Source organism: Geospiza fortis, unplaced genomic scaffold (genome assembly GCF_000277835.1).
Source record: "Geospiza fortis unplaced genomic scaffold, GeoFor_1.0 scaffold264, whole genome shotgun sequence".
Classification (NCBI taxonomy): domain Eukaryota; kingdom Metazoa; phylum Chordata; class Aves; order Passeriformes; family Thraupidae; genus Geospiza; species Geospiza fortis.
In genome coordinates, this window is record NW_005054332.1 from 838,061 (window position 1) to 865,583 (window position 27,523).

A 27,523-nucleotide genomic window follows, 5' to 3' on the forward strand; every position below is an offset into this window, starting at 1 on the left:
TTAATAAAAAATATTTTTGTCTCTTGTATATACATCTAAGAAATATGTGTATTTTGAGTTGCTTCTGGGTAAACTCTGGGCTGAGCTCAGCTGCCTCAGTCTCCTCCAGGGCTAGTGACAGAAACATTGGCTGAGCCCTCAAACACCTGAACCACCCTCAAACACCTGAACCTTTCTGTATCTGCAGCTGGACCCCAGCTGAGGTAGCCAGGCCATGCAGAGTGGCACGAGCTGGCAGGCAGATGCAGGGCCCCTTGTCATGTCTGTGCCTAGTATGATTCAGGGAGTCCTGACTTAATTCTTATTTGCATATAATAAAATGCCAAACATCTGCTCAGTGCTTTATCAACATTAAAGCCAGTGCATAAAAGTTTGTACTCTCTTGCTGGGCTCAGTCTGACATGCATCATTTCAGAGACATTGAGCAGAAACTGCAATATGCGTGGCATCTTGCTTATGGGAAACAAACTCTGTTTTAATAGGAAGTAGTCAAATCAGTAGGTAAATATACTGGGTTTCAGCATACTTTTAAATTTCTAAATATGAAATACATAAGAAAATAAAAATGCCTAGCATTTTCTGCTCAGAGCAGCACCAACTCTAAATAAAGAGGTACTGAATGTTGCTGCTCACTGAAAGCACACTGAATGTTGCTGCTCACTGAAAGTCACATCTGTGACTGCTGTGTGATACACAAACACCCAGGCTAATGCTAAACCTGAATCCACTGGGTTATTAATAACAGCACAACTGGGTCAACAGCGTACTGAGTGTAAACTGATTTATCATGTTTCCTGGGTAAGTCTGCAGCCTACCCTGAGCTTTCTGCAGTTGTAACTAGACCATCATTGAACTGGAGTTAGGTGACATAAAGCTTATACAAATAATTTCTGCATTACAGTTATTGAAATACCAAGGTGTTCAAGACTTGTATTATGTTTAGATCAGTCAAGGAGGATGCTAAGGCTTATATCTGGATCCAGGGGTCTGAGCTTCCTCATTGGGCTCAAAAATCATAAATTTGTAAAACATTCTCTGAGACTTCTTACCATATGGAATGAAATCCTTAAAAATGTGCAGTTTCTGTTGTATGCAGTGAGAGGTTTTTGGTGCACTATCTGATCTGAAAAATTAGGAGGCTGCATAGCCAGCCTTGCCATCTGCCTCCTTCTGCATCAGCCTCTTGAAAAATGGCCAGTTCTGTCTGACTGATGTATCACAGGGTAGAATGATAGAACCATAGCAACATTAAGGTTGGAAAAGACCTCCAAGATCATCAAGTCCAACCTTGACTGGACACCACTTTGTCAACTAAACCACAGCCCTAAGTGACACGTCTAGCTGTTCCTTGAACACTCCAGAGATGGAGACTCCACTACATCCATGGGCAGCTCAGTCCAATGCTTAACTACCCTTTCTGTGAAGAAATTCTTCTTGATGTTCAACCCAAACCTCCCCTGATTCAAGGGAGGCCACTTCCTCACCCTGTCACTGGTTGCCTGGGAGAAGAGACTGACCCCACCTGGCTACAGCCTCCTTTCAGGGAGTTGTAGAGAGGGATAAGATCTCCCTCAAGCCTTTTCTCTCCCTCAAGCATTTTCTCCAGGCTAAACAACCCCAGCTTCCTCAGCTGCCCCTCATGGGACTCACTCTCTAGACCATTCTCTAGACATATTCCAGCACCTCAACATCCTTCCCAAATTGAGGGGCAGAGAACTGGGCACAGCACTCCAGGTGTGGCCTCACCAGTGCAGAGTGCAGAGGGACAATCACAGCCCTGGTCCTGCTGGCCACACTCTTGCTGATACCAGGATGCCATTGGCTTTCTTGGCCACCTGGGCACACAGCTCATGTTCAGCTGCTGCCACCAGCACCCTCAAGTCCCTCAAGTTCTGCTGGGCAGTTTTCCAACCACTCTGCCCCCAGCCTGTAGCACTGCATGGGGCCGTTGTGACCCAAGGGCGGGACTTGGCACTTGGCCTTGTTGAACCTCACAGTGTTGGCCTCTCCCCATGGGTCCAGCCTGTCCAGATCCCTCTGCAGAGCCTTCCTGCCCTCCAGCAGATCAACACTCCAGCCCAATTTAGTGTTGTCTGCAAACTTACTCAGGGTGATAGTACTACATCATCTAACCTCCAGGCACCTAAGCCAGTTACTGAACCTGGCACCAGGCTGGTGGCTAGTTATTTCTTACTTGTTTAAAGATTTAGATCCTGAGGCATTAGATTAGAGAAGTCTTCACTCAGCACGACTGGCTCACTCAAAGCAGGCAAAGTCAGGCTCCCTTTTGTGACTTAAAAATACCTTATGGCCTGGAGAAAAAATTGTCAAACTGAAACAGTTTCTGAAGATTGGCCCTAAGGTTGATCATAAGCACTTTTCTCTTAACAGATGGATGCTGATCTTTCTCTTCCAACTCTCTGGGTTAAGTTCTCACTGACATGCCTCTATTCTTATCTCTTCTCTTCCTAAGCAGATTGGTGGTCATGTTTTCTTCCTCTCTGAGATTTCTCCAGCTAGTAGGCTGCAGCATATTCACTTTTGTGCAGCAGGAACCAAAAGAGTTTTTAAAACTTTTTTCTAGAACTATGACATCTGAATATTTGAGGTATCCTTCCAACTCTGTCCCCCACAGCTATGCTGTAGATGAGATTTTTGAAGATCTGGTTTTGATTCTATGCCTGGAAAAGGAGATTTAATTTTTCTATTTCTAATAGTTTAACTGTATTTTCAACACAAAGAATAATCATATTCTGCTTGTGATTGATGATGAAACTGACCCAGTTTTTTGGGGTTTGGTTCACTGTTTTGGTTTTTTTTTTTAAATCTAAAATACATAGGAACTTTTTTTATCTTGAGATCATTTTTTGTAATACTGCAAGAAGAGCATGCACAAGATTCTAAGTCAGTGTTTTCTTTGGGTGCTGTGCATTGAAACTTATTTTCCATTATTTGTCTTTCTACAATGAGACAAAAATTCTTATAACATAGAAAAATTGTAATAGTATTCTGACAAGTCCAATTTATATGGTACATTGTTGGGAAAAAACCCTAAGAAAATGCAGAATGGCTACAAGCCTACTAATATGATTTAGAAACTTTTTGCAGAAGCTACATACAACATGCTATTAAAACTGCAAATACATATTCAATACTTTTGTTTTATAGAAAATTGTATAAATATTCAAATTTAAGAGAAACAATATGGAATAAAATGCACTAGGAAACTGATATGTAGACAAAGGTTTATTTACACCATACAACATTTTAAATATTTTATACACAGCTGCAGCAGAGAAAGCTATTCTGAGCTTTCCAGAGAAAACTGCAATAATAAAGATGTGAAATATATTATTCATATAAAAGTGAGATTATTACTTTATTGCATTTAAAGCAATGAAGAATGTAGCTCAACAGACATTCATTTAATGACAAAAACTTTGCTTTTATATTATAAAGTAAAAAGTGTAGTAATGGCCAAACAGACTGTTATAAACTTTAAAAACTGCATAAATATATACATTGTGCTTCATGGTGAAGTTTTTTGAAAACTAAACCAGATGAAGCTGTTACAACATGAATCGTTGCTTGAGGTTTATCTATAAAGATTACCTTACAAATCCATTCCACGGGTACTTACAACACACGATGGTAAGAATTGTACACCTGGTTCTCCACTAGCTGCACTAGTGGGAATAAACTGTACGAAAAAACCACTGACATTTGGCACAGGAAGAGCCTGACATAAAGGAGTTGCAATGTTCAGACAGGAGTGTCAGGATTGTCAGGATTCCCAAAGTCTTTTTATTGTCAGTGCAATGAATTATTTTTACTTTGTTTCTGTTTTGTTCAGTTCATTTTTGTTAAACTTCTGTTTGAAAGTCACCTTCTTGCACGTCTAAAGGCAAGTTCAGACACTTCTCCCATTCTGCTGGTCTGAGTTCTAAAGCATCTTTTGCCTCTGTGTCTAATACATTTATCGTTGTATAGTGTTGGTAGTCACCTGTGGTTTTGAAACTGTCCCATGGAGCCTTGCTCGGTCCTGAGTTCTCCTGAAGACCAAAGAAAGAAGAATTAAAATCAAGGATGAAATAATGCAGTTTCCATTTATAAGGCTGATTGCTGACGTGCTCTCATGAGACACAGAAGCTGGAGAGGGGAAATGGCTTTGCAGGGAGCCAGGCTGGCGGGTGCTCGGCACTGCGAATCTTTCTCTGTGAACAATCAACACTTTGGCAGGCTCCTCACCTGAGCTGCCACCTAAGCCCTTTCTTTCACAAGAACCAATGTGAGAGGAATGGGCTGAGAGATCCAGTACCAATAGACATCTTTCTAAGAGTGGGAGAAAAGAGGGAGAAGAGAAAGGAAGGTAACAGAGAAGAGTTTGTGGCTTGAAATATGGAGTGGATTGAAACAGAGACTGCCAGCTGGATTTTAAATTGTGGCAGGTGCATGGCAGAATGACAGAAACCTTGAAAATGCTGTGAGAGCCACCTTGCCTTGCAGGTGGATGAGCTCATGTATATTAGGATTAACAGACTGAAAGGTGGTTATTTTCTACTGAATTATTTTTTTAATTTTTTTAATGCTACCTTTTATAAGGTAAAAGACTTGATGGACCAATTTCATTAGAGATTTCTGCTGTAACATGATGGGTGGGATTTAGTTGCTAAAATCCAGTATTTTTGCACCATCTAAGATGCATTTGAACTTTCTGCTTGATCTCCAACTATCTTTCACGAGAGGTGCAGATCTCCTTTGAGCCCTGTGTCATTGCTGCCTGTACTGTGATGTAAACCAAGACCTCTGTCTAAAATAGGCCGAGATGCCTATATTTAGGTACCTGGATCACTCTCTGACTGTCTCACAAACAGACCATTCCTCTAGGCAGCTTTTATTAGCAGACTTTTCAAAAGCACAGCACCCATGTGAAACAGAGTAAACACAACTCTTCCACTGAGATTCCCTTTGAGATTTTGAATTAATTCAAGCTTTATGTGAATAGCAAATCTCAAGTAGGGAGACAAATGAAAATGTTACATGTCAGCTGATCTCAAAAGGAGGAGTGAGTGAGAACTTGATACAAGATAACACATATCACAGATAAAGGTTCATCAAAGAATCAGGGCTAAATTTCTGCTGGATTAAGATGATGTAAAAGATGTAAATCCATTGGCCTCACATCTGCTTAATACCTCTTCTTCATGTCTGAAAGCAGCTCTTCTGAAAAAGTTATAGAATACAATGATTCTAGCTCAGTTCCATTTAATATACAAGTCTCACATTATAAAATTATATAAAAATTATTACTAATCAAAATATTACTGATAAAAACATGTCAGACTAAATGAGCTGTTTTAATTAGGTAGAATCCTTGCTCTCATTATCAGGTGTAGTCAGAGTGTTATGCATGTGTGTATGAGTGTGTGTGTATAAATTTGAATTATGATGATAGCAGCCTCAACTCAGGATGATTTAATTTTTGCTTTTCCCATGGTAAATATTTATAAATCTATTTTGGAAAAGACATGGCATTACAGAGATCTTGTGTGCTTTCTGGACAATTGCATGTACAGGTAAACCCATCTGGACTTGTTTGTAGTATCTAATTTATTATCCCCTTGCCTAGCTAGAGGAAAAGCCTTATTGGTCAAATTATATCAGTGAGCTGCTTTCTCTGGATAAAGGCCTTTAGACACAGCAGGCACATACAGATTTGAAATGCATTCCCTGCAGCTCAATTACTTGTCATCTATAATGATGTTAGTGAGTTAGTTGTGGTCTAATTGTAGAATGTAATGAGCCTCGTCATAGGCTGGATTACTGAAAATAGCTTTGGTTCTCATTTCTGAGGTACCTAAAGGTGAGGTCTTCTTGGGAAATGTACTGGAGTCAAAAGGCTCTTGTTTCACTGTTGTTTAAGATCCACCATATTTTAAATATAATAGAAGGACACTTACCATACTGCCTGATTTTGGTACATCCCGAAATCTGTCCAGAGTCTGAAATTTCTGATTTAACTCTTGAAACAATTCCATATGCCTCTTTCTTGTATGCATGACCTTCTGCAAAATGGAATATACTTGCTTATATATATAATTGAATCTGGTTGTTTTGTTTTGCGTTTTGTTTTGTTTTGTTTTGTTTTGTTTTGTTTTGTTTTGTTTTGTTTTGTTTTGTTTTGTTTTGTTTTGTTTTGTTTTGTTTTGTTTTGTTTTGTTTTGTTTTGTTTTGTTTTGTTTTGTTTTGTTTTAAGAGAAGCATTACTTTTTCCAACATAATAAAGTAAACTGAATTTGGCAGGGCCATCTTTTCCCTATAGATTTGACCAATGGAAGTGAATTGCCCTGGCCATTCTCTCTGCTGTGTTTAATGCTCCTCCTGCGTACAAGAGACTGTTTTAACCCTATGTTTATTAAGTTGTTGAAATTAGAGGCCACTAACGTTAGCTTGGAAGTTTCTTGAAAGTAATGGCAATTTCTCAGAAGAATGTTTTTCTTGCATACCAAGAATATTTTCTAGAACTTCTGTTTTCAGCATAGATGCTTAAATTTTAATTTCTATAGGAAAGCAACAGCACTTTTAAATGGTCCCTGTTGGAATAATTTTCATTAGAATGCTGAACTCAGAAATCTTGGCTCAAAATGGAAACCCCCCAAATGTTATGGCTTTTTAATTAGACATCTTCTTGTCATTCAAATCATCATAAAATGCAGTTGAAATTGCATTCATATTAAGAAAAGTAGGCACATTTTTTCAATTTTACTTGCTTTCTTATTTCATGGACAAAGAAATTGGAAACTGTCCTCCCTCTAGCCCATGCTGAGGCCACTCTTCCACAGAAATGAATTATTGCATTCGAATATTGGCATTCTTGTGGAAGAGGGGTGACCCCAAAGAGCCCCCACAATGCACACCTCAGTGCACAGGCCTCAGCCATGTTGCTGCCTGGGCAGCTACTTGGAGAGTGAAGCCTGTTTTCAAGCCTAGATTGTGAGCTTTGCTCATCAGAGCTGTTTTCAAAGGAATTCACACTCAGTTATGGATTCAGAGCAGCCTCTGGAGCCAAGCTGAAGGCTGCTTGCTGTTTGACCAGTCTCATGGTTCTGTGGTCTGGGGATGGGAGGCTCTGAGGATGCTTCACCTCAGTCCAACAGTGGAGGGGCTTGGCTTTGCTTTTCTAAAGCTCTGTAACTGCTTGAACTTGAATTACAGCCAGGGCAGCAGCCAGGAATGCTGACAGACAAGGCGCAGGACACAGGCCTTGGTGCAAGTCTTGATTTTGTGTCAAGCCTGATTTTCCCTGGAGTTGTGAGTGAAACCCTGAAAACTTATGTATGTGGTGCTTGAGTGTGACCCTTTCCATCAAGTAACACCCCTGCCAAGCCTAGGTTAGTACCTTCTAAAATGGAGCGGCAACAGCTGACTTTCAATATTCCTTTATCAATGCCAACTTTGTCCTTCATTTGCATTATGTCTTTAGAAATTTCCTGAAATGTGTCTGCTCTTTTAGCTAGGGATTGCTACTGCTATGCTCTAGTACTTTTATTAACCTTAATACAGCCACACAGTAGCTTGAGAAGTTGTTCACTTTTGAGGAAAGGAGTTTGACAATATGTCTCACAAAGAGACATGAGACATCAGCAATTAAAGACCTATTAACTTGAGTTGTGGGGTGAACAAGGGAAGACCTTTTGCAGTGTTTGGTAATAAACTCCTTGCAAAAGGTAATTTAACTAGACATAGCTATCAAAATTTATGAGGGGAGTTTTACTTAAGTGACTTCCTAGGGATTCTTTTCAGATATTGCTGCTATGGTAGACAGGAGTATATAGCAATTTTCATACACATAAAATTTTTAAAAAAGGGTTCTACCTCAACTATTATTATTGGTTTAAAAAAGGAGACATGGTCATGGGAATAAAACAGTTTTGGTGGGTTAAAACACTAGCTCTAAAAAGCAGGAAATAACATAAGGCTGTGAAACAAGTATCTCCATTTGGAAACTTTTTAGTAGAAACCTGGGAGTATAGACAATGCTACTTTCTGACATCTTTTCCTTAATCATGGACCCAAGATGTCATTAAATAGCAAACATGAATAATGCAAATGTCTTACTCAGTTCATTACATTATTCCTGAGGAGAAGCAGGTGGGAGGAGAAATAAAATACTTGCACCGGGAAGTCTGCCAGAAAAAAAATCTTTACATTTTATTCTTAATAGCAGCATGACTAGTATGAACATGTACCCATGGATCTTTTGGTTACTTTGTGTTTTCCTGGCTTCCATTCCATAATTCCTACCCACTGACACCCACTCCCTCCCTATTGCTTATAAAGAACAATCTGAACTGAAGGTTCAGCAACTTAAATTTCCAACTTTAAGTTTCATTTTCAAGAATTTTTAAAAATTTTTTGTTAGAAAGCACCATCTTATCTCCTTTCTAGACAATATGTTCAGTTGGGCAACTCTTTTTGAGAAAACAAGTTACAAAGTATTTGTAGTGTATCATTCTGTTTTCTCTATTAAATGGGCAACGTGGACAACACCCCTTTATGAAACTTAGAAATATTAAGTTTTAACAATACAAAGCTGGAGATCTTGGACACTAATACTAGGATGACTGTAGTAGCATCAGGATCTGAAAAGGATGGAAAACGAACTTCTGCTGCCCTTTTTTCTTTAGGTGCAGTTGCACAGATGCCCATTGATGCTGCATCCCTGCCAGAAGCACCAGAGTCAGCCACGAGGCTGCAGACACACATCTTGTGGTGTCTTCTGAAGGTTCCATAACTCTTGTGCCTCACACCTTAAAGGGGGTCAAGCTGAATCGACACCCCTTCCACATTTCTACCCCCACTCTTAAGTCAGATAGAGTGTGTGTTTTGAAGAGTCCGTGCCTTGCTCTGATGATTACCTACTCACAGAAAAGGATTCAGAGTGTGGATGGCTGTCAGCAAGATGGGGAGAACTTGTAACATAACTCTGTAACCAGCTCCCTTTTTTATTTTTGATAGGGCTTTAGCTGAACTCTAACTGACTCGTGAATATTTAATGACACTCCACCTACAGTACTGTATTCAGCTTTGGGGTTCCCAACAAAAGGTTCATGTTGGAGGGAGTGCAGTGGAGGGTGACAAAGATGATCAGAGGGCTGGAGGATCTCTCCTATGAAGTCAGACTGAGAGAATTGGGGCTGTTCATCTCGAACAGAGAAGAGAAGGCTTTGGAGAGGTTGTACAGCAGCTTTGCAGTACCTAAGGGGGGCCTGCAAGAAGGCTGGAGAAGGACTTTTTACAAGAACATATAGTGGCAGGACAAGTGGTGATGGCTTTAAGCTGAAAGAGGGTAGGTTTAGATTAGATATAGAAAAAAGACTTTTATGATGAAGGTGATGAGACACTGGAACAGGTAGCCAGAGAAGTTGTGGCTCCTCCACTACTGGAAGCGTTAAAAGCTGGGTTGGATGAGGATCAGCCTAGTCTAGTGGAAGGTGTTCCTACCAGCAGCTCGGGATTGGCTCTACATAATGTTTAAGGCCCCTCTCAACCTAATCTAGTCAGTGATTCTATGATTTGTGGTCAATCTCATAAATACCAATATCATCATCATCACCACTACCAGGTAATTTAATTTGCCTTGGAGATTTTCTACATTGTTGCAGTTGAAAATGATCTCTCTCAAATCTTGTACAAAGCAGCTAAATTGAAAGAACAGATGGGGGAATGCCTTCCCAGCCCCCTAATGGAAACATGCTGTTGTTTCCAGATGATATAGGTATGATCAGTTGTCAAACTTGGGAACAGGAAATAATTTTTACCTGCAGGCATATTTATTTTTTACCTTTGCCTTAAAGAGATGTCTTCAGGTTAGTAAGAGAATGACTTTAAGCTTTTGTGAGTTATAGTAGTATTATGATAAATAGCTATGGCAGATGAAATTCTGAAAGAATGCAGCTCCAGCAAGCAGTGATCAATTTAACATTATTGTTGGTGCAAGTCTACTGATCTGTGGAAAGGAAAGAAAGGAAAGAAGACAGTCTAGTATTCACACTTGTTCTGTGTATCCTTGTTCTTCCTCAGAGCTAGAGATGACTTGAATCCTGGCAATCAAGGTAATAAGGCATTTTCTGAATTATTTGGCATAAATGTTGTTAACAGAATAGATCCAATGAATGGCTGATAGAAATGAGAGAGTGGGGTGACTGGGGAAATCCAAAAGAGTCAGAGTCTCATAGAATGTAAAAGTAATTGTGATCTTGAATCCAAAAATGCATGTCAATATTACTGTTTAGCTCTCCTGTATGTTTTTGTAACTGCCAGCGCTCACCTATTATAAAGCCCTCCTGGGAATTTCTACAGCATCTGTATTTCTGTTCAATATAATTAGAATGAATTTTATTTGATCTGACAGCTAACTGTTAGTGCTGAGACTTAATGAAAAAGCTACCTGCCCAGCTGTAGAGAAAAAATGACAGGAGTTGGAGGGCACTTAGCTGGGGTTAGCATAGCCTGTGGCAGAGAGGATCCAAAATGTCCAGACCAATAATTTTGCTAATGTTTTGGACACCAGACTGTATGAATGAGTCCAAACTTATCTTTATTAATAGCAAGAAAAGAGCTGTAAAGTTATGCTATGTTGACTGTTCATTTAGCAAACTTCAAAGTTCAACTAGATTAGTCAGTGTTTTACAAATTCTAACTGTGGACAGTATATTATGTTGCAGAAACTATTATGTATACTTCCTACTGACAGACTAAGCCCTGGTTGTTACACTGTTTTTTTCTCTTTTTCCTACAAGAAAGGATCATTTAAGAATATAATGGCAAGCTATTTAAAAAGGGAAAACAAGATACAGGTGCCCAGTTTCGATACCCCCCCTCTCTAACCACCTTGAGATCTATGGTAAGTCCATGCCAGTTTTGATGCCATCCTTTTCTCTCTCCTTTACTTTTGACTGAGACATATTTTCTATAACAGAACCCATACAAGACACAGGACTTTCATTATTTATAATCCATTGCAAAGGCCCTTAAAACTACATCTGTATTTCTACATGTATTGAGGATAACAGAGAGTAGTTTGTGATGATATATAGTCTTAGTCTCGTTGTGTTCACATTGCATAGCAGGTGGCTTTGTGTTTCTTCTGTGCATCTTGGAGAAAAATGGCCTTTCTCGTGTATTTTTAAATGTATTTTTATTGTTTTTCTTTCAAATTATTTATATGAAGGTGAATGTTCCATTGGAAACCACTAGAACAATCTTATTTTCTTTTTTATTTTAAATATGAAACCATGAGTAAGTATATAGTAATAAGTCAAACATGTCCAAAACTATTCTCTGGCAACATCTAACATGGAATGGTCTCCATGAATACTAAACTCTATTAAATTCTCTTAGTCTAAAAGCAAATTGTCTATTGTGAATGGTACCCAGATTGACCTGAGTTCTTTAATGACACTCAAGAATTTCTTGGAGAGACAAGGGTCGTCTAGATGAAAATAGTGATGGTCTTCATAAAAATGAATCCATTTAAAAGCTGGAATTTTTGGCACCCAGGAATATTTCCTCAAATGTCTAATTTGTTAAGATTGACATAGATGGAGTATTTGACTTGAATGTGTACAGAGACATGTGTGAAAGGTTGAGGGTGTAGAGACTGCAGAGAGAGTGTTAAAAGGAAAAGGACAGAAGTAGCCAAACTTGTCCCACCCTTGTCCACACTGCATACTTAACATTTGTTCTCTTCAGAACCACACCCATGTCATTTTATGATTTGGAATCCTCAGAAATATGGAAGGGCAGTGTCTCAGAGAGTGCCAACTGGCACTGGTCACAGACAAAGCAGAGAAATTGTTAAACATTTAAGTAGTATGTTCAATCCCTTTGGCTTGATCTTACCTCCAGACTGTATTCCATTTTGCAGTCAAGCTGCTTTGGGGGATCAAAAAAGCAGCATTTTGGCCACATCACATTATTTCAACATTTTTTGGCTTTTTAATTTTATTTTACCTTAGACAGCCATGCTATGTGTAAGGATACAGAAAAGCCCACAGACTTAATCAGAAAAATCATAAAGCTGGGGGGTGAGATGGGGTTAGTCTGCATCAATACTTGTAAAACACAGTAGCAACTGGCACAGTATTGCTGATGCTCTCAGTTCCTCAGCACTCACTCCCAGTGGCCCCATCTTTTCCTTTTTACAAAAATGTATTTTCCTGCATTTTAATAGTAATCCTAAAAATAATAGGCCATGGAACAGCAATACTGCAAACAAGTTAAGAAAAATGTGTAAATAAACAACAACACACAGCTGGGAGAAATGGCTGGTGCCCCAGAGGGCAGTGCAGCCCTTCAGAAGGACCAGGACACGTTGGAGAGGTGAGCAGAGAACTGTCTGAAACTCAACAGAGGAAAGTGCAGGATCCTGAACCTGGAGAAGAATAATCCCCTGCACCAGGAAAGGCTGGGTGCTGACCTGCTGGAAAGCAGCTCTGCAGAGAAGACCCTTGGTGTCCATGGACAACATGGAAGAAGAATCATGGACAAGCTCTCCATGAGCCAGCAGTGCCCCTGTGGCCAAGAAGGCCAATGGTGTCCTGGGGTGCATTAGAAGAACTTTGCCAGCAGGTCTAGGGATGTGATCCTGCCCCTCTACTCAGCCCTGGTGAGGCCACATTTGGAGTTCTGAGTCCAGTTCTGGGCTCCTCAGTAGAAGAGGGACATGGAGCACCTGGAGCAAGTCCAGGGGAGGGCAACAAAGACGTTATAAGGGATTGGAGCATCAATCTTTTGAGGAAAGATTGAGGGAATTGGGCCTGATCAGCCTTGAAAACAGACAACTAGAGTGGACCTTATCACTGTCCATCGGTATCTAAAATGTGGGGTTGAGGAGGTTTCCCAGTGGTGCCAAGCAACACGTCAAGAGGTAAAGGGCAGAAACTGATGCACAGGAAGTTCTACCTGAATATGAGCAAGAATTTCTTTGTTGTGCAGGTGACTTTGCACTGGCACAGACTGCCCAGAGATGTGGAATCTCCCTCACTGGAACTACTCAATTATCATCTGGACACAATTCAGCGCCATGTGCTCTAGGATAACCCTGCCTGAGCAGTGAGGTTGGACCACATGACCCATTCTGTGGTCCCTTCCAAAATGACCCATTCTGTGAGTCTGTGAAACCATGGAGTCAAGAGAAATTATGTAATGAGGAATGCTGTTTCTTGAGAGCAGAATGTGTACTGCATTGTGGGTGTTTATTTGGTGTTGGATTGTGCTCCTGAATGACAGGAAGAACGTTTTAGTATCTGTTGCCACAGAGAATGCTCTCATTGTAATATTTCTACTTTTCAATGACAAAACCACTAAAGCTTAGAATTCCTTATATCACTACAGTTATAAAACTTCTGACTGAATTTAATTTTAGAGTTGCTTGCTCATCAGAATTTTGTTATTGTTTCATGTATTTCTTCTTCCTTTCTATGCATTTATCCTAAAGTATATTTAGGGTAATTGCAAACAGGGGAGTTTTTGAGTTATGGTTGATATGAGCTGATCACAGGCTTTCAAGTTTTAGCCTACAATCTGCAGGTTCTATACAAATATAATTGTTCAGTTTCTTTGGAGACACAAAAAATGTATTATATCAAACTACTTCTATGTATGAATAGACAAACTATGTGAAAACCTCAAATTATGGACAGCCCCTTGAAAACTAACTGCTGTATTCCTTCTGGTAGAAATCAGCGAAAAAAACTTCAAACAAATCTCTAAGAGACTTAATTGTATTGACTGAGAACAAAATGGTCATTAATGAACACAACTAAACCTTCTCACTTGACAGGATCTAAGTCGTAAATTATGCATATCCAACCTAAAGAACCTTACATGAACTTAATTTTTTATATAGCATGTGATCCATAAGCTTTGACACCTGCAGCACTACGTCATTCAAAATTTGACACATTCATAATCACTACTTGGAGGTGAAAGTCATATTTCAGTAAAGTAGTATTGAAGAAAGAGAAATTATTGAAAATCTCTTGAGCAAAGCAAACTTCTGCTGTGATTTAGCCTGTCCTATAAAAGTGTCACGCTTTTCCAGTAAGTAGATAGCCAGCCAAAAAAAAAGAGAAAAAAAAAAAAAAAAAAACCAAACCCAGATGAAAATGAAAAGGCAAAGAATTTAAAAACTGAAATCATGATGGTTAATATTGCAATATGACAGTCTGATCTCAGAATATTTTGCAAACAAGTTGCACCAAAGTAGTTTTAATGAATTGTTCATCATGTTCTGTACTGTACCAATTGAACAACCCTATCGCATTTACTATGCCAGAAGGCTAAAATCTGCTAAAATGAACACTTCACATTAACTTTTAGGAAAATACTTTTAATATTCAGGAATAATTCAGTAAAACTTACTTCAAAGTCAAGGTCCGAATAACGTGATTTTCTTCTCTATTAAGCAGTAAAAAAAAAGAAAAAAGAGGTTTTATTAACAAGGGGACTATTAAAATCATATTAATGAGTCTAAATAACATTCTTTTTTTCCTATCCGGTATATATTAGGTATTTTGTAAGAAGATAGAGATTTTTATCTTGATAATTTAAGAGTAATGTGTGACTTTGCATAGTTTATTAGACCAGTATCATCGTATTTTCTCTGAAATAAACCAGAATGCATTTCAGTGGGATGCATAATGTGCATGTTATTTGCATGCAATTGAACCTGTTGGTGTATAAAATATTTCTATACTTTCTGTGGTATTTGAAAATTATCATCATATTTATACATTTTTACACAGGTACCTATACATATCTATGATTTAGACTTTTTATAGTTTACAGAAATTGATTCTTTCCTACATCAGGCTTACATTGGTACAACTCCATTGATTTTAATGGAATAAATGACAGCAAAATCAAGCCGAAGCCACAGCTTCAGCTTGTTTGTTTGCAATGGCAATCTGAATGGAGAAAGCAATGACTTTGTTTTAAACTTATGACAAATCTGATTCAAAGCATCTGATATAAAGCAAGAATGATTTACTAGTGAAGTAATCACTTGTATAAAATGCAACAGAATATGATTGCTTAGACATGTTACAAATAATTTAGCACAGAATTTTTTAGATCCAAAAAGAAATCAATTATAAAGTCAAATTATATCAAAAAGAAGCAGAAATATTATAGAGAAGGGATAAAATATATTTCTTCTTTTAAAGTTGGAAATTAAATGGCTTGCAATAAAGAGATGTAGAAAGAAGAAGCTAGGTTGTGAGAGCTGAAAAGAAGGCAAAAAATTGAGAATGAGAAAAAAAATACATTTGTCTTCAGGAAGGAGGGTTAAAGAAGAAAAAAGTACTCCCAAACCCAAAAAGGCTTGCTTTGAAGCTTAACCCTAATTTTTATGATAGGGTATGATGACTTTAAGTCACGGTGAAGGAACCTTTTCACACTGCATTTAATTTCTTCAGTGAAGAAGAATCAAACTCACTAAGTCAAGAGGAAGAATCTTTCTGATTTTGATTTTATTTGGTTTAACAAACCTGCAGGTTTTAGTAAGCTGCTTTGTTTTCCTGAAATTGAAAGGAATGATTTTACAAGTCTTCCAGCTGTAAAAAGTGGAAGATGTTTGGCCTCTGAGCCCTTGATTATACCACTTTGTGACATGTTGTCTGGTTTTGTAGTAAAATTTTAATGCTCCATTCCGCAATAATATAAGGAATATTACTGCAACACTGTAGACATTCTGGTGCCTAAAGGGCTCTGAGGCTCTATAAAAGAACGGTCTAAGTTAAAACCACCAACAAAACAAGCTTTGGAGAAGCTATCTTTAATCATCAAGGCCTGATTTAAAGAGAATCTATGCATGTGATGAGGACTGATCTACTTTTAAGGTACAATTAGACCACATCTACCATTGAAAAGGCTCAGTGTCTACAAAATAAGAAACATGTACAACAGATAATGCAATGATATTTACAGAAGTAACTTTGAAAAACGTTTGAAAAAACTATTTTTAAGTTAGAGTTCAGTAATAAACCAGATACCAATGAATCCTAACTAAAAATATAGCAAATTTAGGAAAAAAAAGTTCAGTTGGCTAGGTACTGTGATTTGTAAAATTGAAACATTTGTATATTGCTTTGTGCACTTGACTGCAGTGAAAATATTCCTGGCATAGCTGGATTATTAGGTTTTGCAACCAGACAACTCTATCACTGTTTACATGGTGAAAATACATAACTAACAGACTGCAAAATATTCAGTTGTACTACTGTCAGAGAGAGGCAAGTATTGCAATTCAGCTGTTAGTTCACACCAGTTATGACTAAACAGGTCAGATACCACAGGTTTTTCTCAGAGAGGATTTTTCTAGGGCTCAACAAGAACCTATCACAAAAACATTTATTTTAAACTTATATAGTAAGGAACATCTGTTCTGAGCTTGTGCTTCACATTTTTTGTGTGGCTGCATACAATGAAACACAGTACAAGTGCTGCTCGAGCATAAAACATAAAATGTGTGTAACTGCCACGGGAGCAGAAAAGTTCTGCAAGGTTTGAAAACCAAAGGATGCTGGTTATGAATGTGATCCTGAACCACGGAAAGTTATTTGCAATATTGTCACTGACAACACTAGGTACACAATCAGGTCCTCCTGGTTGCTACATCATTGTCCTGAAATGACAGCAGTGTTATTTTTTGAGAAGGGGAACATATTCAGAAGTATGAAGTTATTAGGAAACTTACAAGGATGAAGGAGTTTCCTTTCAGTCTCAACAGGAAGTTGAAATTTTACTCAATTGTTCTAGTTTCTGTATAACAGCCATGAAAATAGTTGCACTAATTGTTTCTGCACATATTCTTTTCCTCTTATATGAAGTTTGTTATGTCTCTTTTGGCTGACAAAAACGTTTTCCACACATACCTAAATGCTTTCAGAAATCAACCATCTAGCTCATTCTACACATTAAACTGACAAAAGGCAACTGAGTGGAGTAAGGGGGGAAATTTCCTTGTGTCAAATGAGCTGCTGAACTGGTCACACCAATATGTTTCTTTCCAAAAAGTTGTTCCCTTTATGCACCTGCAAAACTGAGAATTATTTTAGCAACACAAAAATTACACTGGAAGTTGGTGGGTTTTTCCCAAGGATCAGTTGGAGATTCACTTGAGTATTAATGTTAAAAGAATACAAATAACAAAAAACTGTAAAGGATATTATCTATGCTTTGCCTCATTTAGTATTTTGTATTTGACCAGGTCCTGCTATGATGTTTCAGGAATGATATAGAGAAGGGCAAGTATAAAATCACATTCCTACCACAATACCTTCCATAAGTTTTCAGTAGTTTCAGAATTTCCTTCGGAGGAGCTTATTCTGAAATTTAAAATGCGCTGGGGTAGTGAATTCCACAATTTAAATATGTAAAACATGACAAAGGAAATTAGGTTGTTTATCCCTTTGACATTTTATTGATTAATTAGATTGTTTATCCCTTTGATATTTTATTATGTTCCTCTTTTTGATATTATAGGAGACATGAATAATAGTTTCCTATTCACTCCTCACTCATCTGTTCTCCAAGCTGAAGAGCCCCAAATGCTGGAGAACTGCAAGGGTCAGTAATAAAGGGAGTGCATAAAACCTGAAGATCCATGCAATTAGTCAGTGGCTGGGAGTTAGCTGTTATAATTCTGAAAAAAATGAGGGGTATGGGTAGGCTTCCACCCATGTACAATTACCAATGCTACAGAAAAGGGATCAATTTAAGCAGGCAAGGGTGTGGTAGACCTCTTTGTCAACTTCAGTGATAGGTCTGCATTGCTGCTCTACACTGTAAGAAGCCAAATCTTGCCCATAAACTGGGGAAATTTCAGAGAAAAGTAGCAGCAAAAAGTACTTATAGGAGGAAAGGATAAAAGAGTGATCCAGATTTGTGTAACTTTGTCTCTGGAAGAAGCTTGTACAGAAACCTTAGAAGGATATAAACACTGATAAACCAAACTGGTATGGGAAAAACCTGGAAAACATCAGAATTGGTATAGAGAAAAATGTAAGTTTATGCAACTATGCAATGATTACTAAGGGAAACAGTGGAAGTCCTTCACTCTAGTCTTGAAAGTGAAGTTTGACTAAGTTTTAGAGAAATATATTGTAGAAGATGTTCTTGCATTGATAGAAAAGATGACCTGACAAGAATTTTTCCATCTCTGATTTCTATGGCTCTTTAATCTTAATTGATAAAACCCATTTTATGTAGAAAAAACCCTGTACCCTTCATGCCAGAGCCAAAATAAAACTCTGTGAAAAGAGATTTGTGGTAGTAATTTATTTTAAATCAATTTTACTTTGTGCTAATCATGTATAGCTTCTCTGTGTAATTCCAGAACAACTTTAAACTCTGCTGAGGGACAAAAATAGAATTTTGAAGAATAATTTCCATACACCAGCACACACTAATCCGCTGGCATCAAGAAAGAGCTGCTCCTACTGAAAGACTAATAAAATCCCTCTCCGTGTCTGTAAAATGACAAATGCCTGTTTTTCTCCTTATCCTACTCTGCATTACACCACTATCTGATTAATTACATCAGATACTCCTAAAGATATATTTCATCGTGCAAAGCATAATTGAAACCAGAGATACCATATTATAGAGAGGGCTATAACCATGCTTCCATTAATATAAAGTCTTATTATCAGTAGGTTATAATTTGCTCTGAGATGAGATTTGACACACAAGATCTTAGCCTGAGGAGAATTTTTTCCCAGAAGAAAAGTAAAGAAAAATCTGATTTGGGCCTCAGAGATATAAAGGTGGAACATAGAGAGATGTTTTTGATTTTAAATGCCTTTTGTGTATATATGACTGAAAAACACTCTAGTTTTTGAATAGATCGTTGGCTACTAGTTCATAGCATGAGCTAGACATAAAGCCAGCAAATTGTCATGAAAAAAAGAATTTAATGTGGGAATTTTAAGTCTTTAAAACATGCTAGCAAATTTAGTACGCCAATACACAGCATAAACATAACTTCAAAGATCTCACTTCAAAAGTATTCTGACAAATTATTGTGGCCTGTTGCTCCCTGTTTTTATAGGGCAGCCTGCATATTTATTTACTCAATCAGCTAAGACCATTTGTTTTGTGTTTCTGAACACTTTGAGGGGAAATGTAGCACTTGTTAAATAGGCAATGATAATATAAAGTCTGCAATATATGCTGCACTTTACAAGACCGACTAAAATTTTAATTCTTCACATCTTCAGTTACTACAACAAACTCTGCCTGATTCTACCCCCACTTCTGTAAGATACCCTGAAAATAACCTGCATCAATTTCTGAAGTCAGAGGACTCTGGGACCTACTCACTCAAGTGAAAGAAAGAGAGGGTTGTTACAGGGTTAGACTTCATTTTACTGAGAGTCACAAAATTGGCAAGAGCTGTCTCCACAGCTTATTGAAGAATGAAATGAGGAGGGATAGAAATCTGAGATACAGAATGCCTGAAAATAAATGCAATGGGGAAACATGATAAAGAAGAAATTCCTGGGGTGCTCATCTCTATATATTTGTTCTCTCTTTTTTTTACTTCTCATGTCATAAATCAAAATGATTTCACAACATTTTGCTTTTTTTTTCCTGCCTGAATGCTCTGGTAGTTTATTGATGAGATTGACTATTTTAACTTTGTAATTTTTTCCTTCTTTTTCTGCTTTGGGGATTTTATTATTATTATTTTAGATCTTGTTTCTTCCCTGCTGTTTTTATCTCATTCTTCCTAATACCTTCGTTTTGTTTTTTCTCCATTTCTGCCATATTTCCCACCTTTTTTAATGTCTTTTTTTCTGCTCTTTATCTTTACCTATCTTTAATTTTTCTTTGCACTTCAATATCTTAAACATATCCCTTTATTTTCTCCGGTGTAACAGTATTTTGTTCCTTAAGTCCCCTGTCAGTGATTTGGCCAAGGACCTTCAGAGTTGACTGAATGTATCAAGAGCTCTCATAAATGAATACAGAAGGATTATTTTGGTCAAACAATCAACTTACTACACATAAAAATCTCACAGCAGAATCTGAGACAGAAAAAAAAAGAAAATAAGAGTCTGGGAAGAGAATTCCAGTTCTTTATGTGACAAATAATTTGTGAAGTCCTTTCCTTCCCGTTCTTGTTAAGCACATGGCATCTCCCCACCCCACCACCCCTTAATAAATATTTCTATTGCCTGTATTTGCATGTTCTTAATTTTACAAATTTTTTAAGTCTTTGTCTTCAGCTCTTTTCCATTTCTGCTCACACTACACTAACCAGAGTTCCCTTCAAAGAACTGTTTATTCTTCCACAAAGCTAACAATGCAAGTCTCTTCACAGGTATCTACTTCTTCATCCATTTTTTTTTTTTGCCTAATAAAAAGAGATTAATTACTTTTCCTGGAGATATGTTTCCCAGATCAGCTTCTTCCTCTACATTTAAACCTCCTAACTTTCCTCTGCATCTAAGTGTCTGGGAATGCAATTCTTCACTTCAAAGTAATTTCATTTTAATGAGCACAACACTGAGTGTACATTTTCAAAACAAAAACCATTCCAAAAGACTGCATTGAGTGTTCTCTTCATTAAAATCAAAACACTTTGAACTGAAGGAGCATGCTACAAGCCACTTTGATGCCAAGGTAGCAAAGCCAGTTTTAATCCATGCATATAAGGAATGTTCAGGAGATTAACCGGATGTTTGATTAGTCCTCCTCAGAAACTCTGTGTTGTGCTAATATGCCTGCCTGTGCCTATCATCACATAAGTACTGTTGGGTGCATACCAAATAAAATAAAAATCACCGATTTGCACATTGCAAATCTGCACATCCGTAAATTCATACTTATCTGGGCAATACTTGTATGTAAATATTATGGCATTCTCAAGCTATCTTTTGCAAACTAAAATTCCTCCAGACATAGTAAAGCATTTAATTGTTCACATCTAAGCATTTCCTTTGGAAAAAAAAATAGATAAAAAAGTTTTAGAAGAAAGTTTGTGACAAACAGTAAGATGCATCTCGCTAAATTTAGGACATCCACATTTTTGGTGCTTGTGTTTGAACTACTCATTCTGGCTTCCTCTATGGAATCTGAAAAGAGACACATGCACCGAGGTATGTAATTTACTTCATCCTGGAGCAGATGTCTAAAAGTGGCCTAAAAATGGCTATTTGTCTCAGTTGACTCTATAGGGGAGCCAAATGTGAAAAGCTCTTTTTCCATTTCAGAAGGGGAATGTCTACATTTAGATATTTAATGGTAGGGTTGGTGGATCCTCCCCTCAGGGTTAGAAGTCAGAATATAAGTTTTTTGTGCTGATATTGTAGCTGTGTTCCTACTGCAAGCTGATAGGAGGGGGAAGCTTTCTGCTGCTCAGGATATTCTCCTTTAGAGCTGGTCTAGTCATGCTCTGTCGGGAAAGAGGTGGGCAGTGTGATCTTGAATGTCCTGCTGCAGGTTTTGCTGCTCCATAATGTCTGACAAAGCCCTGTCTTTTGAAAAGTCTTGCAATCTTTCAAAAACCAAATCCCTTGCCCCCCCATTTTTACTTTGTTTAAGGCAGCCACAAAAGTTAATCCAGTGGGTCACTTCCAGCCAATAACATTTTGGACTTTGCCTCAACCCTTGCTTCTTACACATCTGCATAGTAAAAACACAATCACATTCTTTATCTGGCTGGATCTGCTTATCAGGATCTGTTTGAGACTCTGATTTTCTTCTACATACAATTTTCTTTCATGCTCCTATCTTCAGTTCAGTGCAGCACATCCTCATCCAGTAATGTCAGGAATCACAAAGGCAGACACAAAAGCCGAAACAGTTTCTTTCATTTCTGACCTGCCATAATATCTGTGCTTTTTTCCTAATACATGGGATTATGCTGGGTTTCATGAGGTTTACAAACATAACTGGCACTCTGGACCAAAATACAACCTTCTAAACCTACTATACTTCCCAAGTTAGAAGAAGCTACATATTTACTGTTTTGTAATATTTTACTGCATTTTCTAGTACATAGTTATTAGTCCTCCTGAGTGTAAAAATGATATACAGAATGGTGACTGAGATTCTGTGTCTACATCGCATCTTAAAGTTAAAATATGATACAAATACAGTTAGAAAAATAACTTTAAAGGAGCAGTACATTATACTGATAATTTTTCAGGCCTATATTCCAAAATGGTGTCAGGAACTATAATTTTGTGTACGATGAAGTAACTATTGTCACAATTTTTACAACTTAACTAAGATCTGCTCTTTTTTTTTTTTTTTAAGGTGTCCTAGATGAACTTTGTCACCAATGGAAGAAAAGAGACATCACCAGAAATTTATTTACAGTAGAGGTTTGGTGGCAAATGTGTCCATCTTCTCAAAGAACTATGAATCTTCCTCACATTTCCATATGTCTAATATTAACTGGACTGGATTTAAGCCTCTGTATTTGACAAAAATGATCTGAAAGATGGTATTGTAGATAGCTGGGAGAGGATACTGCTGGAAGGTGACCTTATCTATTCTGCTTCTGGGGTTGCATTAAATTTGAGAACTCCTGTGCATCACTCAAGATCTATTAACTAATATACCTGAAGCAAGGGCAGTAATTTCTTTAACAATGCAGACTTGCTATGAAAGAGCCTGTCTATCTGAGCACTGGAAGGGCAAGCACTTAAGCTATCTTTTAGCAATAATTTTGAGAATTTGTTGAAGATTATACATATTCACTTTAACAACAACCAAAACATGGATAATTTTTGATTCCTTGCAGATCTGCACACTTCATTTGCTACTAATTTTTAAGTTAAATCAACTCTTGTAAAAACTTATTGTAGTACACACACAATATAAACAGCACAGAAAATATTTTGCTTTCAAACCCTGTAAAGATATCTCTTAAAAAGAATCTAATTTCTGATCTTCTGCCCAAATTCTTAATAAAACTTCATCAAACTTCAATTCCATTTTAAAAGAAGCATCTATAAGTATCCACTATTTATGAAGTATCAGCTACACTTGCATCTAAAAATTGAAAAATAAGGCTGAGTCTCTGCTTCCCTACCCAGATGGGTCTAAACACTGTAGAGTAATAGCTAACGGCTTCAAGTTCACACAAAAAAGTAGATTTTTTTTCCAAGGGTGACTTCTTTCAGAGAATGAGTACCATGTTTTTCTCATTTGTCTTTCTCTGTCCCACAAAATGCCATGTTTCACAACATTTGATGTGCTGATGAAATGTATTCCCAGTTCTTAAGGAGGTCCAAGCATGAAATAAACTCCAGCTCACTCCTGGCCTTCACACGTAAAAGCTTAATAAGAATGGCAGTATTTGATGCTTAGGTCTTAACCATTTATTTCCACAGTTTTCACTTTGAAAATGCTTAAATCCCACAGACAGATTGTAGTAACAACTGAAAGCCTTTTAAAGTCTTTTCAGTTCACTTTTGCAATCTGACTGGAATCTGTGATGCTCCACACGAAGCCCACCTGTACCTATTGCACACATCAGTTGTACCAATGCCTGCATGCACATGCAAAGAAAACTAAATCAGTAAATGGTGAACTACTGGATGGAAGAATCCAAAATTTACACCAATGAGAGCAGAATCAGATCTATCATATCTGAGACAGATATGATTGTCAGCAATAAAGTGGCAAATATTTTCAACTGCATGTGCTTGCAGGTAGGGCCAATGATTAGCACTTGTATCTTGCAGGAATAGTTTTTCTTCTCATAGCAACACAGAATTTTCCAGTGGACTTTACCTGGTAGGTCACGAAATCCTCGGCAGTCGTGTGGAATGTTAAATCTCCAGAACTATATTTTTTCATACAGACTGGCTCTGAAACTTTAGTCTTGTTTTCTAGGTATAAACACTTCTGATAATAAGAGAAATATGAACAGCAGTGTATGATCCCAAACAATAATTTATACTGAATTAAAACATTAGCTTCACCCCTTAGACACAAGACACAATTTATTGTCTTACCATAAAATTAGAACAACAGAGCATGCAATTTGTTTATGCACCACTGACCTCTAAAGAGCTCATCGATATTGTGGATCCAGTTTCACTTCTTGATAATCCTGCATTGTCATCCAGCTCTGAGGCAATGAAATTCTTCACTGCTGTGCGGGGCTCAAACGGCAAACTCTGCATATGTTCTTGGGTGGGAAGATGCTGGTCTAAATTGATATTAAATTGGTCCATTACAGAGGGATTCATATTGAACTCAGGATTAACTTTGTAGTGCAGCAGCCTTTCATGAGGCAAGGTATCCATGCCTATATTCATTTTGCTTTCATCTTTCAGGGATGGCTGGGTATTTACTGAGCCCCGGGGCATGACTATATAGTCGCTCTCTATCATCCGCTCTTGAGGATGGACTATGTCCATATCTGCACCTCTCAAATTATCGTCAGTGCATAAGTACACAGTCCTCCGCAGCTCGCTGTTGTCTTTTTTCAAGCACTGATTGGCCAGTTCACTCATACTCATAGGCATGTGGAGACCTGTTGGTTGCTGGATGATGACTTTGGAGATGATGTTTCCAGGCAAGGTTGAATAGCTCATTCCTTCTGGGTTTGGTCCCTTTTCCTCCTCTTCATCATTTAGTGAAATTCTAGAAAGTGTTCCTGTTATAGTGGCTGCTCTGCAAGGTCCAATGTCTTTATGCAGAACTGTGGACCAGAGAACAGGATTCTTACAGCAGGAAACCATATCAACCTAACACTACTTTTTCTTGTGGCTTTATCTAGCCGCGCTTCTTTACCAGTGCATCTTCTAAAATATTTTCTATCCACTTATTAGCTTTCATGTTATAAATATTGTTTTTGGAAAAGCTTTTCTGTGGTTTTGGGTTTTTTGTTCTCTTAATTTACTGTGTGCAACTGACACTGATCTCTGACTAACTTCAGTCATTTATATGAATTAAAACCACTTCATTTGTTCCTACTGACTTCTATAGATTTTAGGTGAGTTACAGCTTAAGCACAAGCCTGCCATGTGGAACTCATTAAGAGTTTTCCAAAAAATACAGTATGACATCCCTACTGCCATTATTAACTCCACATAACCTTCTGGAAAATGTCAAACAGATTGTAAGGCAGAATCATTTTGTCAATCCATTGTAATGACCTACCATAAGATTATAACTATGAGCATGTGTTCCTAAACTCCTAAATGTTCCTTTTCACTGACTTTTAAAAACTCTTCTCTGTTAAATTATGTTTTAAATAAAAGTAACCAAAGAATTACCACATTGGGAAAAAATTCCATTGGTATCAGAAAGAATATTTTACTGTATCTGGAAAGGTTATAAAGAATATAAACATGTTTTATAGCAGAGTCATAATCCACTTCTGTTCTAGGCCTAGACTTCCTGTTCAAACTTGTAGCAACATTCAATGATTTTTTGGGGGGCGAGGTTTACATGTAAAAGTTACTAATCCTGTTATAAAATTCAAAATTTCCAGAAGCATTGAAGAATGGCTTCAAAAGCAAAGCATCTATTCAATTACAATTATTCATCTTTCAAAAAACAAAAACAAAAGAAAAAAAATAATAATAAGAAAAAAAGTACGTCTATAATCCAAAATCTGTAATGAAAGAAAAAGGGTAGAAAACAATGAAAGTAACCAATTGCTGGGTTTATTCCAGCTGCCTACAGGGATTTTCTGGTCCTGGTTAAAAATACTTTCATTCACACCAGTGCTATTTTATACAACAAACCCCAACTCATGGGCTGAGACAGAAAGACAGACTCAAGTATCTAGGTTTTACATTTGCATCTATTCTGGTTGCCCAAGGGCTCTGATGACCCAGATCCCCCAGTGCCCGCCTGTCAGTTCACTGCCTTTTCCATAGCAAGCAGCTCATAAGACATCTGACTCTCCTTCCTCACACTAAACTAACTTTCATTTTTTTCCATTATGAAAATAATGATTTGCTTCTAAACAATGGTGAACAAATACCTGAATTCAGTGTCTGCTTCATTGTTTCCAGTGACACTTGTTCAGAAATTTCAAACAGTGATCTATCCTTAAATTTTTTCATTATCAGAAAGTGAGTTCAAATGCTTATCAAGTAAAGCCTGTTCATAACAGCACTCAGAGTCAATCTCCTTTAGGACACCTCTGACAAGGCCCTCTGTATTGCAGAGCTATGTTGTCACAGAAGTGGGAACTACATGGATCAATGGTGGATTTTTGTCTGCATTGGATGGTGACACACAGGCATTTGTGCTACAATTCACTATCCTGATTCCTCCAAAATACATGTGCATATTAAAACTGATCTGTAGGGAAGAACTAAGTCTATGTAGCAAGAACTCAATTGGCAGTTTTTTAAAGGTGGGTGACTGGAAACTCAAACTTCACCTTAATGAGATCAGCTTTCTTGGCTCTGCATTTAGCCAGTGAAGAGAAAGTGTCTTTCAGGTGGCTGATGCAGAAGAGCTAAATCAGGCTTCTGCTCTGACTCACTCCATAGAGAGGACACACTCTCTTTTTCCCTTTATTGAAAACTGAGGGTGTTTAGGCAAGACTGTTTCCCTAGGAAAAACTGTCCTTTGGAAATATCTCCTAGATTAAAATATTTCTGTAGAGTTTAAATCGTAATTTATTTTATACTTCACTATTTAAACAAGGTAGGCAAATAAATAGGTGAAAATATGTTGTCTTTAATATATGGAAACAAATATAGCTAATTGATTAAAGATCACACTACTGAAATATATTTTTAAAAACTGCAGCTTTTCTCATTAAAGTGGAATAAAACTTAATTTGCTTAAACTATTGTTGATTTCACTTAAGAGTCCTAAAAAACATACCCATTTTAAAATGAATGCAAATTGATGCATCCTTCATATACACAGCTGTCAAGATACACTTTTTTTTTTTTTGTTAGAGTAAAATGATATTTTCACATTTGCTTGTGTACCAGGGAAGGAAAGCTTAATGCATTAAAGATTATGTTCTTTCCACAACTATTTGCTTTCTAATAGACAGTCACACCTTTGACTACTTTCTAAATGCTCAATTCTAGTTAATGGCCCTAGTAACACAATTAAATAATGTATTCACAAAGTGACATAATTTTTCACATTTTATTTTGTTTAAATTAATAAATATTTCCTACAAAGAGCTAAACCCCAATATTTTTCTGGTTTTCACTTCACAAGGAACTTGTACAAGACTATTTGTTGGCTAAATACTCTCTCGATGTTCTTACCTGACCGACAAGCAATGTCTACATCCTTCTCAAAATCAGTCTGTAACAAGAAACAGTGAAACAGAACAGCCATTAATAATTCAAAAATAAACCACAACACCTTTTTGCCAACTAGCACTTCCAAAATGTCCTACTTACAGGGTCATAGTCTGTTAAAAATGGTTTCTTGTTGCTGAGAAGGTGAAGTGTATTGTTTTACAACAGCAGAGCTTTAGAAAGTTTCCTAAAGTATAACTGGG

At 37.4% G+C, this 27,523-nt stretch overlaps 1 protein-coding gene across 3 annotated transcripts in view; it reads right to left on the minus strand.

Moving 5' to 3' along the window:
• Positions 1-3,233: 3,233 nt before the first annotated feature.
• The window catches only part of ADGRB3 (adhesion G protein-coupled receptor B3), a 442,842-nt gene continuing 418,552 nt past the window's right edge, over positions 3,234-27,523 (minus strand). The window contains exons 27-32 of one of the 3 annotated variants that reach the window (XM_031057611.1): positions 27,285-27,324; positions 24,090-24,733; positions 23,818-23,931; positions 14,428-14,463; positions 5,961-6,065; positions 3,234-4,052 (exon numbers count right to left, since the gene is read on the minus strand). In XM_031057611.1, the coding sequence (XP_030913471.1) occupies positions 3,864-4,052; positions 5,961-6,065; positions 14,428-14,463; positions 23,818-23,931; positions 24,090-24,733; positions 27,285-27,324 (1,128 nt within the window). In that variant the 3' untranslated portion in view covers positions 3,234-3,863. The remainder of the gene's footprint in view (positions 4,053-5,960; positions 6,066-14,427; positions 14,464-23,817; positions 23,932-24,089; positions 24,734-27,284; positions 27,325-27,523) is intronic. The other 2 variants (XM_014307289.2, XM_031057612.1) reach the window with 2 other exon arrangements.